The 20037-nt window shown below is 47.1% G+C and overlaps 1 protein-coding gene across 1 annotated transcript; it reads left to right on the top strand.

Moving 5' to 3' along the window:
- Window positions 1-829: 829 nt before the first annotated feature.
- Window positions 830-19502, top strand: LOC115640610. Its single transcript, XM_030543500.1, has 8 exons — window positions 830-911; window positions 10639-10723; window positions 11302-11378; window positions 15067-15420; window positions 16096-16443; window positions 16820-17055; window positions 17609-17690; window positions 18648-19502. The coding sequence occupies exons 2-8, from the start codon at window positions 10650-10652 to the stop codon at window positions 19439-19441; spliced, it is 1965 nt and encodes a 654-aa protein (XP_030399360.1). The 5' UTR covers window positions 830-911; window positions 10639-10649; the 3' UTR covers window positions 19442-19502.
- The last annotated feature ends 535 nt before the right edge of the window (window positions 19503-20037 follow it).

Raw genomic sequence — 20037 nt, 5'->3', positions numbered from 1 at the left:
TGCGCAGGTGCAGGGATTAATGTGTAGACGGACCCTCATTCTGGCAGGTGTAGAGGCTGCAGAGTTTGCTCTGATGCCACTCGCACAGGTTACACACTGGAGTTACTCCTGATTTACAATGGGGTGAGTGAAAAGCAGAGTCAGATCCAGCAACTGCAGGGGAGTTACTGCACATTTACAGAAATGTGACTGATGGCTCGGAAAGAAACATTTTCAAACTATTGTAAATTGATTTCAGCTGGACACTTCCAGGCTGGATTTCTCAATTTCTGCTTGGTATTTCCACCTTTCACCTGTTTCAAACCAAAACAAAGAAATGTAAAATCACCAAAGTGTCTTTAAAACTGTTTAATTGCTTAAATGTGCCAGGAAAAAAGAAATGGACCCCCAAGTAACAGCCAGAGCTCTGCGCAGGTTGATTCTAGACCACACAGCTAAGGAGATTCAGGGGAAAGGGAAAGAAATTGTGGGTATGGCTACATCTGGAATTTCAAAGCGCTGCCGAAGTGTGAGTGTAGTGGGAGCGGCAGCGCTGGGAGAGAGGTCTCCCAGCGCTGCATGTAAACCACATCCCTTACGGGTGTAGCGGCTCCCAGCGCTGCTGCCCTGATTACACTGGCGCTTTACAGCGCTGTACCTTGCAGCGCTCAGGGGGGTGGTTTTTCACACCCCAGTTGCAGCGCTGTAAAGTGTGAGTGTAGCCAAGCCCTGAGCCACTGTAGTGGGATCAGAATTCCAGTAAGTGGCTGGGTGGAGCTCACAGAACTTAGATCTGACTTTTGCCACGTGCTGGTTCAGTGTTACTTTCAGTTTTGCTGTTAGTCACTTACAGGAAGAGGGAGAAGCGGGGGGCGAAGCACACACGGCTTGTCCGAGAGGGTCCCAGGAATGGCAGCACTCAGGGGTGGAAGGTAAGAGATTTTCGGCTGCAGGGTGGGTTAGTGAAATTGATTCTCGGAGTCCTTTAAGCAGCTTCTTGGCAGCTGAACGTTGAAGGGACAACTGACTGAAAACAGCTTCTAGCTACTCCATCTTTACCGCCCCAGAACACTAACTCCACCCTCCTCACCGGCCACGTTCGGCGACCCTGAAATGGTTTGTGAATTTCGGGGTTTTTTTTCCAAATTGTTCGTTTGTGTGTGGGGGGGGAGGCGGGGGCCAGGGCATCCGAACTGCTGGGAAAAGCCAGAAATGTTTCCCCTTGACGTATTCCATATGAAACCTTTAATTGTTTTGGCCGGAAGCAGCTTTTTGTTTCCAAATGTCCTCCCCCTTTTTTTAATTCCAAAATGATTTTTAAAAGGTGCAAAACTGAAACGAAACTTCCTTTTGTCCCAGAAATACAGAACTACTGACGTGTTGATTTACCTGAGCATTTCAAACAATTCTGGGTTTGGCTCAACCTCAAATTCTCCCTCTGCCCCCTCCCGACTTTTCAGACTTGCCACAAACTGAGAAATCCCTTATTTCCCCAGCACTAGTGACGCCCCCCCGCCTTCTCTCCCCAGCCTGGGGGGAGCTGCAAAGGGGACTTGTCTCCATTGCCAAGCCTGGGATGGTGCAGCCTCGGCGCTGGAGAAACTTGGGCACAATCCAGGGTCTGATCAGCAACTTGGAGTCCTGGCAAGCAGCGAGGGCCTGGTGGAGACATGGCTTTGAGCTACAGCTGGGCAAAGCGTTGCTGGCATAAAATATTTGCCAACAAAGGCAGCTTTGGTCGACTCGGAACTATTTGCAAGTTCATGTTGAGTTCACCGAACAGTTTCAACTGAACCAAACAAATCTGAATGTTTCAGTAGCGTTGAAACAAAATGGTTCGTTCTGAGGTTACTGAAACATTTTAAGCTGTTCATGGCTGGCACCACAAAATAGCTGTCTGAAGGGGAAGTGGTCTCCTTGTAGCTTTTAGCGCAGTGGTTAGCGCTCACACCTGGCCTATAGATTCAGGTTCAGTTATCCCCTCTGCTTGATGTGGAAAACGGATTGCATTTGGATTTGGGATCTTGCAGGAGGGCACCCAAACCAACAGGCTTTTGACTAGGCTAGCCTGGGTCGTTCTCAGTCTGCCCTGTTCGAGCTGGCGGGCTTTGTACAGATAACTGGTCAGTTGACCAGGCTCTGAGACTCACTGCTCTGGTTGTTGCATTTTTTTCACTGTGTAGACATGGGCTGTGGGACCAGGGTTCAGACCTCCCTAATAATCCATGGGAAAGGATGTTCTAGCTCTGTATGCTGCCATTTCCTTTTTAAAACTAGTTCATTAATTCAGTTTGAACAGGTACCTCACACACCCTTGTCGCAATGGATCAGCAGCACACCTGACTGCGATAGGCAGTGTGAAGGTTACAAGGAATGTAGGAGACTTTCTATTAACTTCTGATTTCTAAACTGTTAAGGTTTTGGGTGGGGCAGGGCATGTCTTGCTGCCACTTTCACTGTCTCTGAAAATTGTTTGCATTAATATATAAGCTTTGCATGCAAAAGCCTAAAGGCGCCCATCCAGGGTGCTGTGTGCCCTGCCATAAGCTACAAAACCAGAAATGGAGCAAAGAATCCTGTGGCACCTTATAGACTAACAGACGTTTTGGAGCATGAGCTTTCGTGGGTGAATACCCACTTCCTCAGATGCACCTGATTCACCCACTAAAGCTCATGCTCCAAAACGTCTGTTAGTCTATAAGGTGCCACAGGATTCTTTGCTGCTTTTACAGATCCAGACTAACACGGCTACCCCTCTGATACTTAAAACCAGAATTAAAATTCACCAGATCACTAACCCTGGGCTATTTTGCAATGGCCAGTGTGTTCCAGAGCTACTGGCCTCCTGCAAAGAATGCCCCGTCATTAGCCCACTCCCTTTTATATCTTAGCTCAAATACCTGCCAGCTGCAGCTGCAGTAGCCTGGCACTAGGCGACGTGCTGATACAGGTTCCCCCAGTCTCTCCAGATGAAGTTGTTCCATGGTGAATAAATAATTATGGGACTGTGGAGCAGCAGGACTGTACACTGTGTTCCAGGTGGCTGCTGTAACCACAGAGCTGTACAGTCATTGTCATGCACCCTCTGTCTGGCCCAGTCACTCTTTAATTATTGATCCAAAGCTTCACCAGGAGAGCTTGAGGCCTGGTCTGTGCTGCAGAGTTAGGCTGACATAAGGTGCCTTGCGTCAACCGATTTGTGCATGTACTTACATGCTAATTTGTCTCCAGACAATGTAAGCGCCTCGTTACGCCGATGCACTAAAGCCACCCATATCAGACTGTCAGTCTGCACAATCATGAGGTTTAGGACATCAGGAAACCCTTCCTAACTGTCCAGAACAAATTGCTTAGGAGGTTGTGGAATCTCTGTCATTGGAGAGTTTTAAGAACAGATTAGACAAACACATGTCAGGAATGGTCTAGTTATTACATAGTCCTGTCTTGAGTGCAGGGGACTGGACTATGTGACCTCTTGAGGTCCCTTCCAGTCTTACATGTCTGTGATTCTAAGAATGGAAGGAAAAGTGAATAGAAAAGTGTTATTTACCCCTTCACATAACACAACCACCAGGGGTCACCAATGAAATTAACAGGCAGCAGGTTTAAAAAAAACACGAGGCAGTACTACTTGACCCAATGCACAGTCAATCTGTGGAACTCATTGCTTGGGGATGTCATGAAGGCTAAAGGTATAACTAGGTGTCAAGGCTGGTTCCCCACTCTGGCACTTTGAGTGCAGAAGGTAGGGCCTGCAAGGACTCCAAAAAATAATATTAGCCACTCCAAGCTGGTAATGCTCATAGACTCAGACTCTAGGACTGGAAGGGACCTCGAGAGGTCATCGAGTCCAGTCCCCTGCCCTCATGGCAGGACCAAATACTGTCTAGACCATCCCTGATAGACATTTATCTAACCTACTCTTAAATATCTCCAGAGATGGAGATTCCACAACTTCCCTAGGCAATCTATTCCAGTGTTTAACTACCCTGACAGTTAGGAACTTTTTCCTAATGTCCAACCTAAATCTCCCTTGCTGCAGTTTAAGCCCATTGCTTCTTGTTCTATCATTGGAGGCTAAGGTGAACAAGTTATCTCCCTCCTCCTGATGACACCCTTTTAGATACCTGAAAACTGCTATCAGGTCCCCTCTCAGTCTTCTCTTTTCCAAACTAAACAAACCCAATTCCTTCAGCCTTCCTTCATAGGGCATGTTCTCAAGACCTTTCATCATTCTTGTTGCTCTTCTCTGGACCCTCTCCAATTTCTCCACATCTTTCTTGAAATGCGGTGCCCAGAACTGGACACAATACTCCAGTTGAGGCCTAACCAGCGCAGAGTAAAGCGGAAGAATGACTTCTCGTGTCTTGTTTACAACACACCTGTTAATTCATCCCAGAATCACGTTTGCTTTTTTTGCAACAGTATCACACTGTTGACTCATATTAAGCTTGTGGTCCACTATGACCCCTAGATCTCTTTCTGCCATACTCCTTCCTAGACAGTCTCTTCCCATTCTGTATGTGTGAAACTGATTGTTCCTTCCTAAGTGGAGCACTTTGCATTTATCTTTATTGAACTTCATTCTGTTTACCTCAGACCATTTCTCCAATTTGTCCAGATCATTTTGAATTTTGACCCTGTCCTCCAAAGCAGTTGCAATCCCTCCCAGTTTGGTATCGTCCGCAAACTTAATAAGCGTACTTTCTATGCCAACATCTAAATCGTTGATGAAGATATTGAACAGAGCCGGTCCCAAAACAGACCCCTGCGGAACCCCACTTGTTATACCTTTCCAGCAGGATTGGGAGCCATTAACAACTACTCTCTGAGTACGGTTATCCAGCCAGTTATGCACCCACCTTATAGTAGCCCCATCTAAATTGTACTTTCCTAGCTTATCTATAAGAATATCATGCGAAACCGTATCAAATGCCTTACTAAAGTCTAGGTATATCACATCCACCGCTTCTCCCTTATCCACAAGGCTCGTTATCCTATCAAAGAACGCTATCAGATTAGTTTGACACGATTTGTTCTTTACAAATCCATGCTGGCTATTCCCTATCACCTTACCACCTTCCAAGTGTTTGCAGATGATTTCTTTGATTACCTGCTCCATTATCTTCCCTGGCACAGAAGTTAAACTAACTGGTCTGTAGTTTCCTGGGTTGTTTTTATTTCCCTTTTTATAGATGGGCACTATATTTGCCCCCTTCCAGTCTTCTGGAATCTCCCCCGTCTCCCATGATTTCCCAAAGATAATAGCTAGAGGCTCAGATACCTCTTCCATTAACTCCTTGAGTATTCTAGGATGCATTTCATCAGGCCCTGGTGACTTGCAGGCATCTAACTTTTCTAAGTGATTTTTTACTTGCTCTTTCCTTATTTTCTCTTCTAAACCTACCCTCTTCCCGTAAGCATTCACTATACTAGACATTCCTTCAGACTTCTCAGTGAAGACCGAAACAAAGAAGTCATTAAGCATCTCTGCCATTTCCAAGTCTCCCGTTACTGTTTCCCCCTCCTCATTGAGCAGTGGGCCTACCCTGTCCTTAGTCTTCCTCTTGCTTCTAATGTATTGATAAAAAGTCTTCTTGTTTCCCTTTATTCCCACAGCTAGTTTGAGTTCATTTTGTGCCTTTGCTTGTCTAATCTTGCCTCTGCATTCCTGTGTTATTTGCCTATATTCATCCTTCGTGATCTGACCTAGTTTCCATTTTTTATATGACGCCTTTTTATTTTGTAGGTCACGCAAGATGTCAAGGGTAAGCCAAGGTGGTCTTTTGCCACATTTTCTATCTTTCCTAACCATCGGAATAACTTGCTTTTGGGCCCTTAATAGCGTCCCTTTGAAAAACTGCCAACTTTCCTCAGCTGTTTTTCCCCTCAGTCTTAATTCCCATGGGACCTTGCCTATCAGCTCTCTGAGCTTACCAAAATCCGCCTTCCTGAAATCCATTGTCTCTATTCTGCTGTACTCCCTTCTACCCTTCCTTAGAATTGCGAATTCTATGATTTCATGATCACTTTCACCCAAGCTACCTTCTACTTTCAAATTCTCAACAAGTTCCTCCCTATTTGTTAAAATCAAATCTAGAACAGCTTCCCCCCGGTAGCTTTTTCAACTTTCTGAAATAAAAAGTTGTCTGCAATGCAGTCCAGGAACTTATTGGATAGTCTGTGCCCCGCGGTGTTATTTTCCCAACATATATCTGGATAGTTGAAGTCCCCCATCACCACCAAATCTTGGGCATTGGATGATTTTGTTAGTTGTTTGAAAAAAGCCTCATCCACCTCTTCCGCCTGATTAGGTGGCCTGTAGTAGACTCCCAGCACGACATCACCTGTGTTTTTTACCCCTTTTAGCCTAACCCAGAGACTCTCCACCCTTCCGTCTCCTATGTCCATCTCCACCTCAGTCCAAGTGTGTACATTTTTAATATATAAGGCAACACCTCCTCCCTTTTTCCCCTGTCTATCCTTCCTGAGCAAACTATACCCATCCACACCAACATTCCAGTCGTGTGTATTATCCCACCAAGTTTCAGTAATGCCAACAATGTCATAGTTGTATTTATTTATTAGCACTTCCAGTTCTTCCTGCTTATTACCCATACTTCTTGCATTTGTATAAAGGCATCTAAGATACTGGTTTGATCTTGCCTCCCAGCTTTGCCCTGACCCTCCTTCCTCTCTGCCATTATAGCCCGTGCTCCCTCCTGTTTCCAACCCATCTCCCAGGTCTTGTTCCCCACTTACCTGTGGGCTTTGCTCACCTGTCCCCGTCGAACCTAGTTTAAAGCCCTCCTTACTAGGTTAGCCAGTCTGTGCGCAAATAAGGCCTTTCCCTGCTTCGAAAGGTGAACGCCATCTGTTCCTAGCAGTCCTTCCTCGAATAGCATCCCGTGGTCGAGGAAGCCAAAGCCCTCCTGGCGACACCATCTTCGCAGCCAGGCATTCACCTCCACGATGCATCTGTCTCTGCCCAGGCCCCTACCTTCAACAGGAAGAATCGAAGAGAATACCACCTGCGCTCCAAACTCCTTAACCCGTACTCCCAGAGCCCTGTAGTCACTCTTGATCTGCTCAGTGTCACACCTCGCAGTATCATTCGTGCCCACATGGATGAGTAGCATGGGGTAGTAGTCAGAAGGCCGGATAATCCTCGACAATGCCTCTGTAACATCTCGGATACGGGCCCCTGGCAGGCAGCATACCTCCCGGGATGAATGGTCAGGGCGACAGATGGGTGTCTCCGTCCCCCTCAGCAGAGAGTCTCCAACCACCACTACCCTATGTTTTTTACGAGTGGTGGCAGCAGACCTCCCAGCCTTAGGGGTACGAGGCTTCACCCCCTTAACTGCTGGGGGTGATTCCTTCTCTCCTGTATCAAGAAGAGCATAATGGTTATCTTTTACCACAACAGGAGGGTTCGCAGCAGCGGTGGACCACTGCCTGCTGCTAGAAGTAACCAGCTGGCTGTGTCCACCCTGAGCCTCCTCCTCCACTGGTGTGTCAGATACACCCTGAGGCATCTCCTCCTCCACTGGAGTGTCGGTAGTCCTGTCAACTGGGACAGCACCGTCAGCTGTCTCCACATGGATACTGTCCAGGAATTGCTCATGGACATGGATGTTCCTCAGCCTGGCCACCTCCTCCTGTAGCTCTCCCACCTGCTGCCTGAGAGACTCCACCAGTAGGCACCTTTCACATTGGATGCCACCCCCAGCCTGGATATCAGTAAGTGGAAATTGCAAATTACAGTCTTTGCAAGCCCACACCAGAATCTGGGTAAAAGCATCCATGCTTTGGTGCTCTGTCTGGCTACAGGCGCAGGTGGAGGAGACAGAAGCAGTGCTGGCACAGGTGTTGCGGGTCCTCCTCACCATTGTAAGCCTCCCTCTGTCAAACTCTCGCAAATTCCCGTCTACAGCTCCCTGTCCGCTCCTCTCTGCTGTAAACAGAAAGGTTTTGGATGTGGCTCAGGTTATGGGTTCAGGGGACCAATGGGTCACAGATGAGACCGACAAGGGACCCCCCCTCCCTTCCAAAACTCCCTGTTGCAGCTCCTGTTCGCTAAGCTCCCTGGTCGCTTGTGCGCAGCTTTATAAAGCCCTGGCCTGAGTGAATGCCCCGCCCACTGGTTAAGGCTCAGCCAATTACCAGAGGCTTCTAGCTTTCAAACCTTCCTAGTAGCTCCACCTCCAACTGCCAGCTACAGCACACGGTCCTTCAAACAAACAAACCAACCAAACAGACTGACAAACACAAGCTCAGCACACAGCAAGTAACCCCCAAACACACACACAAACCTGCCACCATCCAAGTGAAAACTGCCTTTTGCCAAGCCAGAAAAAAATCTCATTTGAGATGATTTTTTCTGAGGCCCCGTCAGTTTCTCCACCCCTCCCTGAGACACAGAAATCTATTCGTGTTCTTAAAAGGGTACATTTTATTTAAAAATAGAAAGAAATCACATCTGAAAACGCAGGCTCTTAGGGATTAAACACCAAAAATGTCTTTCTTAGGGTCCATCTTAAAGGTTACAAGCAAACAAAAACAAACCAAAAACATCTGGGGTTAGCACAAAGGAATCCACAAGCCCAAAATGAAGAATTAAATCTGATCGCATCTACCTAGCAGCGAAGAATCCTGTGGCACCTTACAGACTAACAGACGTTTTGGGGCATGAGCTTTCATGGGTGAATACCCACTTCCTCAGATGCATGTCTGTTAGTCTATAAGGTGCCACAGGATTCTTTGCTGCTTTTACAGATCCAGACTAACACCCCTCTGATACGCATCTAACTAGACATTCTCTGATCTACTTACATATCTGGGGTTTCAAAGGAGTAGTTTCTAGGTGACATTCTTATACCTGGCCCAAACCTTAGAACATGTTGCTGCCCCTCTTCTTTGGCCCAACAGCACAAAAGACCCCCACAACCATCAGTTTTTCCCAATTTGAATGGGTACAGCCTCCCTATTGGTTCCCTGGTCAGGTGCCAACTCATTTTAAGCTCACCTCTTAACCCTTTACAGGTCCAGCAATTCGGGTACAGCTGCTAAGGAGGATTCTACAGCTAATTGAATGGTTGGGGAGTGACACAAGGGTGCTACCCCTCTCATTTATCACACTAGGCTAAAAAAAGAATTAGCTACATTCATGGAGGACTGGTCTATCAATGGCTATTAGCCAGGATGGGCAGGGACGCAACCCCATTCTGTGGGTGTCCCTAAACTTCTGACTGCAGGGAACTGGACAGGACAACAGGGGATGGATAATTGCCCTGTTGCCTTTGGAAGCAACTGGCAGCAACCAATGTCAGAGACAGGATTCTGGGCTAGATGGACCATTGCTGTGACCCAGTATGGCCATTCTTAGGTTCTTATCTCATGGCCCAGTGGTTAGCGCACCTGCCTGACAGGGGGTAGGAAACCCGTTTAAATCTCTTCACTGCATCAAGCAGAGAGGGGGGAATTTAGTCTGCATTTCCCACATCCTGGGCGAGTGCATTAACCACTGGGCTAGAAGTCCTCCTCTGCATTTCCAATGGGATCAATCCAGTGAGCATGCTCAGAGCACACCTACCCAGTCTAGCACCACAGACCTGAGTTTGATGACTTAGATGGGTTTAGGCTTTCTGCAATGCGCATATCAACAGACAGAACCTTGGGCACAGAGGGAATTCTATAGGAGAAACGTGGGCATGGGGTGAGTTCAGGTGCCCATGGGGTCAGGCAGCAGCAGTTCAGGGGTTTTGTGTGTCCTGGATTTAGGCATCTAAGATTAATTTAGAGGCCAAAGTCCCCTTGTGGAAATGGGCTTTAACGTACATGGTAGTTGGGTTGAACAGCCAGAAACCTGCAGTAAACCGGGAGTGTCCTCTGGATCCTGATTGCTCTCCCGCCAGCTTTAGTAAAATTGCAGAGCCTGGATCTACAGGGGTGGGGATGCGGTGCTATGGGAAACAGAGGGGTGGAACACTATGGGGAACTTACCTCCCGTGCTATAGTATTCTTCCTCCACAAAGTTCCCTCCCTTGCCACTAAACTGTAGAGATCCTGCCTAGAGTGGCCCACACAGGGCAGTACCCTTCCCCCACCCTAATCTCATTTAGTCCTGATTTACACCAGGCTGGGAGCAGAATTTGGCCCTTGTGACTTTTGCCAGACATGGTTCTTCTGCTTCCTGTGCTCAAGCTAGTGTGAGTTCATCTTCCCGGGCTGGTGTCACACCACCCAGCTGCAGTGCGGATGGAGCCTGAGATGCTTATGAGCGTCATGTGCCAGATAACCCTTCTGAAAAGGTGAAGTGGCCACTCTTGAAATTGCTAGCCGTAACTTGCAAACATCACCAGCAAATTGGTGGTGGCAGGCGTGGTTACAGTGCTTAATTTGTAATGAAAGAGGTGCTGGGGCTTAAGCAATATTTTTCCATTCATAACTGATGCAGCAAGCCCAGAGGAGCAGGACCAGTCTGAACTGCCAAGCCCTGGCACAAATTAAGCATTGGGGGTTATCCGTGGTCAGGAGGGTCATGCGTTTGGTGACATACAGGTGACAAGCTCCAGCTCTACTGTTCTGATTCTCTAGTCCTGTGAGAGCACTGAGAGATTTCAACAATCCTGCAGGATGTTTTTATTGTTGTTTTAGATTCACTTTCCATGTTACTGAGAAGAGCTAGAGATGCCGAGAGACACCAGAAGGGAGGGAGATTCCCAACAGTTGACAAGAAGGAGTGAGTATCAACAGAGGGAAAATTACTTTTTGTAGTGACCCAGCCACTCCCAGTCTTTATTCAGGCCTAATTTGATGGTGTCCAGTTTGCAAATTAGTTCCAGTTCTGCAGTTTCTCACTGAAGTCTGTTTTTGGAGATTTTTTTTGTCTGAAAAATGGCCACTTTTAAGTCTGTTAGAGCTGTTAGTGTAATTTCTATAGACCCCTATTAAAGGTTAGGTGTAAATTGGCATAACCACATTCATTCCAGTGGAGCTATGGATGGTTGACCCCAGCTGGGATCTGGCCCATTTTGCACACCAATACCACTTACCCTGATTTAAAGCTGTTCATCCTGACTCTGTCACTCTAAGTCCCCTTTACAACTCTCTGCTCACTGCAAGGCCCCGGTGAAGGAGCCAGGACATGACTAAGAATCAGGCCCAATTAAGCTGCTTTCAGCAGAGTGACTCCCGGTTTGCGCTGGGGTGAGTGGGGCTGCAGGGATCCCGGGACTGCAGGGCCAGTGTGAGTGTTGTTCCCAGGGGCTGGTGTCTGGAATGCAGCTAATCGGAGCATTTTGTCTCCTTCTCTTGCAGATGCAAGATGGTCAGAGGCAGGGTGGGAATGAGCCCTGGCTGGTCACTGCATTTGATGGTTCTGTGGACTCTCTATGGTAGTTACTTCCTGTTCCTGCTTCACTCTCCTGCTTCTCTTGAGCAATGTGGTCTCACTTTAATTGTCCATTTCCCTAGTGGGTTTGCTCCCCCTTTTTTGGTTTAGCTGGTCCCGGTTTGTCCCAGTGGTGCCATTTCAGATTTATTTTGGGGGGAGGTATCTTTGGGGGGGTATCTTTAACTGTGATTCCAGGGTTTTTTGCAGATAACAACTTAGGAATTAGCTGACAGGAGCATTGTATGTAATTCCTTTAGAATGAAAGAATATATATACATACACACACACACAGACAAACACCAATGGGCATCATTCTGGAGCTTTAACGCAGATCTCAGAAACAGACATTTGATACTTTGTACATGATCTTTAGTAGACATGAATAAAATTAAATAAAATCTGCTCACTTTCTCTCACAGATGCACTCTGTGTTCTTGATATTATGTACTCTATTTTAGTCACTTAATAGAATCATAGAATATAAGGTTTGGAAGGGACCTCAGAAGGCATCTAGTCCAACCCCCTGCTCAAAGCAGGACCAACCCCAACTAAATCATCCCAGCCAGGGCTTTGTCAAGCCTGACCTTAAAAACCTCTAAGGAAGGAGATTTCACCACCTCCCTAGGGAACCCAGTCCAGTGTGTCACCACCCTCCTAGGGATATAGTGTTTCCTGATATCCAACCTAGACCTACCCCACTGCAACTTGAGACCATTGCTCCTTGTTCTGTCATCTGCCATCACTGAGAACAGTCTAGATCCATCCTCTCTGGAACCCCCTTCAGGTAGTTGAAAGCAGCTATCAAATCCCCCCCTCATTCTTCTCTTCTGCAGACTAAACAAGCCCAGTTCCCTCAGCCTCTCCTTGTCAGTCATGTGCTCCAGCCCCCTGATCATTTTTGTTGCCCTCCGCTGGACTCTTTCCAATTTTTCCACATCCTTCTTGTAGTGTGGGGCACAAAACTGGACACAGTACTCCAGATGAGGCCTCACCAATGTTGACTAGAGGGGAATGATCACATCCCTTGATCTGCTGGCAATGCCCCTACTTATACATCCCAAAATGCCGTTAGCCTTCTTGGCAACAAGGGCACACTGCTGACTTATATCCAGTTTTTATCCACCATAACCCCTAGGTCTCCAGTCTGTAGCAGTGCATGGGATTCTTCCTTCCTAAGTGCAGGACTCTGCACTTCTGTTTGTTGAACCTCATCAGATTTCTTTTGGCTCAGTCCTCTAATTTGTCTGGGTCCCTCTGTATCCTATCCCTACCCTCCAACGTATCTACCACTCCTCCCAGTTTAGTGTCATCTGCAAACTTGCTGAGGGTGCAGTTCACGCCATCCTCCAGATCATTAATGAAGATATTGAACAAAACCGGCCCCAGAACCAACCCTTGTGTCGCTCCACTTGATACTGGCAGCCAACTAGACATGGAGCCATTGATCACTACCCGTTGAGCCCGACGAATGTTTTTCATTCCACTAAAATCCTATTCACATATTTTGAACATATGTGATTAAGGGTTGTTTTCTCTTTTATTAAGAACAGGAATTTGTTTTTCTAACGATTTTAGCATTTATGTTTAACAATCACAATCATAGAATTGTAGGACCTTGCATGGTCTTCTAGTCCAGACCCCTGCACTCAAGGCAGGACTAAGGATTATCTAGACCATCCCTGACAGGTGTTTGTCCAACCTGCTCTTAAAAATCTCCAAAGATGGAGATTCCACAACCTCCCTGGGCAATTTATTCTAGTGCTTAACCACCCGGACAGGAAGTTTTTCCTAATGTCCAACCTAAACCGGCCTTGCTGCAATTTAAGCCCATTGCGTCTTGTCCTGTCCTCAGAGGTTAACGAGAACAATTTACCTCTCTTTTCCTTGTAACAATCTTTTTATGTACTTGAAAACTGTTATCAAGTCCCCTCTGTCTTCTCTTCTCCAGATTAAACAAATCTAGTTCTTTCAATCTTCCTTCATAGGTCATGTTCTCTAGACTTTTCATCAGTTTTGTTGCTCTTCTCTGAACTTCTTCCAGTTTGTCCACATCTTTACTGCAATGCAGTGCCCAGAACTGGACAAAACACTCCAGCTGAGGCCTAATCAGTGCAGAGTAGAGCAGAAGAATGACTTCTCGTGTCTTGCTTACAACACTCCTGCTAATACAGCCCAGAATGATGTTTGCTTTTTTTTGCACCAGCGTCACACCATATACTCATATTTAGCTTGTGGTCAACTCTGACCCCCAGATCCCTTTCTGCAGTGCTCCTTCCTAGGCAGTCATTTCCCAGTTTGTATCATGTACGTGGCTCACTAACGTTTGACGCCATCATTGCTGTTAGTATCAGACTAGGAATCACGTTTATTTTGCTAAGAATTTTAAGTTATTTTACAGATGTATTAAAAAGTACAATTTGAAAATAAGTGGCCTTCACCTGCACACTGTGTAAAATTATGTGTTTGGGGAGGGATAGCTCAGTGGTTTGAGCATTGGCCTGTTAAACCCAGGGTTGTGAGTTCAATCCTTGAGGGGGCCACTTAGGGATCTGGGACAAAATCAGTACTTGGTCCTGCTAGTGAAGGCAGGGGACTGGACTCAATGGCCTTCCAGTTCTAGGAGATAGGATATCTCCATTAATTTATTTAAAGCCTATTAGTGTCTTTAAACTGGCATTGCCAAGGTGAGTACAGGTTAAATTTCCATGGTAGAAGGACACTATTATTTGATTGTACCACTTTAAATAATGAATGACAAGGCACAGTATGGTAATAAAAATAATAATGAGAATTACTGCAGCCAGGACAGGTCAGGTATTTTAGAACTCCCTACTCAAAGAATTAAATTAAGCGCAAGAGAGAAATAAAATTATGACCTGCACAGACCAGTCAAAAAGGAAAATAGCAGGAAGGTAATCCTCAAACTTTGAAAGAATAAAATTACAGAGAATACATCTGCCTTGCGTATTTCAACAGGAAGTACCAACAATAATACAAGCGTGTGTGTGTGTGTGTGTGTGTGTGAGAGAGAGAGAGAGAGAGAGGTGTGTGTTTTGGGGAGGGTGTGTGAGGGAAACTTAGTGTGCCCCTGAGTGAGTGTGTCAGTGCCCTGTCTCTTTAAGCTCGAACACTACAGCAGCCATAGATCCCACTCCTGAGCCAGAGGTAGCATCACAAATAGGCTCCCTGCCCAACCCCACCTCCATCACGGCCACCTCTGGTGAGCCCCTAGTGCCGCTCCAGCCATGGGTCAGCTTCCCAAAGAAGGGGGAGGCTGCTGTGGTGGCAGGAGATGGGTGGCCAGAGAGTGGCTGGGGGCTGCTGGCAGGGCGCCTAGCTCTGGGAAGGGTGGGTACAGGGATCTAAGGCAAATTCTGTGCTGGCTATAGCTCCCGCAAACCCCACCCTCCCAGCGCTGCCCTGTATGTTGGTTATGTATGTACTTTTCCATTGATACAGTTATACTGGGACAGCGCCTAGAGCACATGTACTGACTCTGGGGTAACGCTGCCTCACACTGGTCTAATGTGTTCCCCTTCATATACAGGATTAGCTGTACTAGTCTAAACCCCTCTATGCCACTGCAGCTATACACTACACTACCACTAGAGACTTCTACCAGCATAGGCTCTGTCTACACTATGAACTAGGGGTACGATTCCCCACACCAACCTTTGCTTCTCTTTAAGGAGTCGCTGGAGCACAGGCGTCCATCACAGCTCACTATGGCGAGGACATCACTCTGGGCTGTATCTTCCACCACATACCGAGGCTAAAACTCTATCGACTGAACATCACCTGGAAGATGCAAAGAGCCGAGGGAGCAGCTCTCCTGGTTCACAGCTACTATGGGCAGAGGGACCTGTGGCAGGGACAGGACAAGGTTTACTGGGGCCGGACGCAGCTGGACCCAGAGGGAATCCACAAAGGAAATGCGTCCCTGCGACTCAGGGCTGTGGGCTTCCAGGATGAGGGCTCCTACCTCTGCTACGTCACCTCTGAGCTGGGAACCTCAACCCAGAAGATGTCCCTGGCCGTGCTAAGTAGGTTTCCTCTGCCTGTGTCCCTGTCAGAGCATCTGAGATGCAGTCACTCACTGTGCACAATGTGATCACCCAGCAGAGCCAGGTCTGGTTAAAGCGCAGCAATCTCTAAGCGCAGACATGGCCTGTGTCTGCACTAGCAGCACTTGGCCTTGACTTTCAGTCACCGTGTCGCCTTATGTTTTCCCACAAAGGTTTAGCCCACACAAGCATAGTGCTCGGCTTTGCCCCCTGCTAGTGGCTGTATCCCTAAGAGATAATAGCCTACTAATGGTATCAACTGTTGGAGTTGTTCCTTCAGTTCATATGACAGCGTTGCATTCTTTTAGTTCCTAAGGTCATGGGTTCAAATCCCCCTCAGAACCAAGCAGGGGGTTGGTGATGTTCTAGGCCTTTCTGTGGATGTGAATGTTGAAGGAAATGGTAGGTGGGTGCAAACTTTTTACTGCACAGAAAATGCTAAGTAGTATAACGTGATTAGTCTTCTTACTAATGTGGAAGGTCTGTGTGTGCTGTTTGTTTTAGCATTGTGTGTTGTGCATGTGTGTCATGTAAATGTGGTGGATTGGGAAAGTTGTTGAAGGCAGTGTGACTGTAGTGGGTGTGCTGGGTGTCTGTTGTGCCTCTGGAGCTGGGGTAAATAATCCTGAGCCTTGTTTCTTGTTCCTTGTTCAGGGAAGAGTGAAATGGAGTCTCCCATCGTAGCTCGGCTGGGGCAGGACGTCATCCTGAGCTGCCCCTTTGAATGCGGATTAAATCTCCAGCCGTTGAACATCACCTGGAAGAAGGAAGAAACCGAGGGGCCGGATCTCCTGGTTCACAGCTATTGTAATGGGATAGATACGTTGCAGAGACAAGATGCCTCTTACAAGGGCAGAACACAGCTCCACCCGGAGAGGTTCTCTCAGGGAAATGCATCCCTGATGCTAAGGAGAGTTCGCAGCCAGGATGAGGGATTCTACATCTGTCACGTCCAGCTGGAACTGGGACGGTTTTCTGTGCGGATGCAAGTTACAGTCGAAGGTACGGGACAGCATATTGTACAAGCTCCAAGGGGTTTCCTACGCTTGGGAAAAGCACTTGAGGTATCTCCTTCGATATAACCTTAGCCTTTCCCCCAGCCTCGGCAGGTTCTACCTCCATAGCTGTGGTCCAGACTGTCCCTGTTTCCCCACTAGTGTCAATATGAGCCATCCGTGCATTTCTGGCTTCTGACCCCGACCATAGCCACACAAGGAAGAGGCCTTGCAGATAATTCAAGGAAACCTGCTTAATGTGCAGCATCTGGGATAAAATTAACCAGATGTTAGGCTGCACAAGGGATGGGAAGGGAAGGGCTGTGAATATGCTAATAGCATCCACCACAGTGTTTATTTTGTTTTCTGTTTGTCTTTTACAGACTCTGTGAGTGATCAGCCAACACTAGTTGTGTCCTGTGTCTTGTGTTTAGTTTTGTTAATATTAATAATGTCTATGATCATTAAGAAGCACCATCCTCTCCTGCTGCATAAATCAATGTTTTGGTTGCAATGGAAACGGCAGAAGGACAGAGACCAGCCTGAGTCAAACCCGTTGACAGCCAGTGAGTCATCAAATCCAAACACAGTCCTGACACCACCTGCCAGCTCCTTACGGGTGAGACATAAGACATTTTTGTTTCCTTTCTGTTTGCATATGTTGGGGTTTCCCGGTTCTGCCACATAGAGTGAGCCCCTGTGGAAGGGCTTTTCAAAAGGGCCTTTCTATAGGAATTGTGCTCCTCAGTCCTTAAAGTGCTTTTGGAAATCCCACCCTTCAACTCCCTCAGTGTCACAGACAGTATCTCACAAGAGGTTGCAAGAGTAATTTTGTTTATGATTGGGAGATGCTCAGATGCTCTTGAGAAGGAGGGCTTTGTAATTGTCCTATCTGGCACAGAACAGATAGTCCACCCACCTATCAAGTGCCACTTGTGTCACACACGATGCATTTAGGTCAGAGGAGAAGAGTGAAATACACAAAGATAGCCAGGAGGGAGGTCTGGTATTTAACAAGGTGTTCGTTTCATGGAAAGTCCCCTTGTTATGATTCCAAACAATCCACATGTCGAGCGCAGCACAGCTGCAGATCCGTAGCTCCGTCCTAACCAAGATTTTCTTTCCTCTCCCCAAATGTGAATCTTTTCTATGTGATGGACTTGAACTCCCAGCCTTGTGGAGATGCTACCACCACACACCATAGAACCTCTCAAGTCATGGAACATGGTGACACACAGTCTTCCAGCTCCTTGGGTAAAATACTGTGTTTTTTCATGCTTTGGGGGTTTGTAACCAAATCAGCCACTGGCATTAGCAGCACTTGATGTTTAGCTGAATTAAGACGGGACAAAGCCACTCGTTTATTAGGCTCAGGAATCGTTCTACCAGCTTGAGGACAATGGGCTAGATCCAGAATTACATTGATTTAAACCAACTGAGGATCTGGCCCTGGACACCTCAGTATCCTCAGGAGGGCAAGTCAGGAGATCATGGTTAAAATTTTCAAATGTGCCAAAGTGACTTAGGAGCCTGAGTCCAATTTTCAAGAATGCCTGAAGTCCTTTGGAACCTAACTTCCGTTGACTCTCAGAGACAACAGACCTGATTGAAGTGACAGGCAGGGCTAATTCTACCATCCAGTTACTGGGGAGGGGGAGTATTTTGGGGTTCCCTGGATATTGCTATTTAAAAAACAAACAGCCTTCCAGAAGTTCAGAGGTTAATTTGACATCTGGAAAATCTTGGAAATTAAGAATTTTAAAAAGTAAAATTTGGCCCCAGTGTTAGTATTTTACTATGATTTTATGTAAATACTGAAGCCTCTTCAATCTGCCATAGTTCCACTGCTTGACAATGGATAACTTTGTATATTAAAGGGCCTTTCTGACGATGGGTTGGGGGCCCTTGACAAATGTTTCTCTTTGCAGGGTGGGAAAGGGGACAAATGTGCCAGGTCTGGTGAAAGAACCACCAGGCCCCAAATGTCCAGAGCTTCTGGAGAATTCAGTAAAAGATTCAAGAGCTTTGCTGAATCAGGGTCATAATGAGCTGGAGTTCTCGCATGTGACAAAAGCAGCCTCCTTAAATGTCAGCAGAATCTTGTTCCTATTGATGAGAGACCCTACTGAGTGTAGCTGTTAGTTCTGATTGTATATGGCCTGTGGAAACGAATCTATCCATAACTGAAATGTGTCGTTCCTTTTCCTTAAGGCTGTCAGCCAGTTCAGGAGCATGAACAGAAGGGAAGAGCTGCTACAGATGTGGTTTGGGAAGATTTTGACACGCTCTCTGAAGGAGAAATTGCAGAGCTAAAAGCTGCTGTTGCGACAAATAACCCGACAGGGCTGGTTTCCGCGCTGCAAGAGGTCAGTGAGGCAGTCAAGAATGAAAGGTTCAAAGTTGCTGTAGTCGGAGAGGCGGGATCCGGAAAGTCATCTTTTGTCAATGCCACCCGGGGTCTGAAAGAACATGATGCAGATTCTGCTGAGACTGGAGTGCTGGGAGAAACGACGGTGGAGCCCAAGGCTTATTCACATCCCAAAAACCCCAACATAATGCTATGGGACCTGCCAGGGATCGGGACAATGGACTGTCGCTTAGATACTTTCCTTGAGCAACGTCACGTCAGACGTTATGACTTGTTCATTATCATCTCCTGTGGGCGCTTCACAGACATCGACGCCAGACTTGTGGAGAAGATTCGATCACTGGGGAAGACGTTTTACTTTGTCCTTTCCAAAGTGGACTTCGACGTGGCATCTGCACGGAGAGCAAACATCTGTGAGGAGAGTACCCTGCAGATAATCAGAGAGGACTATATATCGCACCTGGGAGGAGAAACAGACATTTTCCTTATATCTAGTTGGGCCCCTGACAAGTTTGATTTCCCCCACCTGCAGCGAATGTTAGCAGAGGAATTCTGCCGTCACAGGGCGAGAGCTTTGCAACGGGCTCTCTCAGAGAGTTCTTTGCCCATTTTGCAAAAGATAAAAGTGTCGTTGTAGGAGGCAGAGCAGCTATGGGGCCAAACTCTCTACTGGGGTAGCTCCAATTTACACCACCAGAGAATTTGGCCCATGTCCTATTTCTGTGTCCCTCTTGTCAACGTAATCAATGCCTACGGTTTATTAGGGATCCCACTGGCCAGGGAGTCACAGTTCTTTCCCCGCTTCCCTGGTGTTCTGGGGGAGGGTTGGTGTGATGGTTTGGGGAGCTGTCTCCAGACCTTCTGAATTCTGGGTGATGCATGAAATTGTATCACCCTGTCGTAGAAAGCCGGATCCACCTCTGCCGACTGTGCACGCAGCAGGCACACGCCGGGAAGGTACTTGACATTCAGCCATGGCACTCTGACCACACTAGCTCTGCTAAAGAGCTGCAGCCTAGGGGAGAAAACAACAGTTTTATCTTCCCTGTCCAGAGAGAGGGGAGAGAAAACACAGCAAAAAACAGAAACAAAAAAGGCCCCGCCACAGCAGCAGGTCTTAGCACCTGGGTCAGTTCACTTGGACATTGACATACCCGCTTGGGCTTGAGCCAAGGGACCGAGACGCCCCCCACTGTCTAGGTTTCACAGCATGAGACCAAGTCAATTCCCCCA

Source organism: Gopherus evgoodei, unplaced genomic scaffold, assembly GCF_007399415.2.
Source record: "Gopherus evgoodei ecotype Sinaloan lineage unplaced genomic scaffold, rGopEvg1_v1.p scaffold_31_arrow_ctg1, whole genome shotgun sequence".
In the NCBI taxonomy this organism is placed as follows: domain Eukaryota; kingdom Metazoa; phylum Chordata; order Testudines; family Testudinidae; genus Gopherus; species Gopherus evgoodei.
This window is presented reverse-complemented; position numbering and strand designations above follow the sequence as displayed.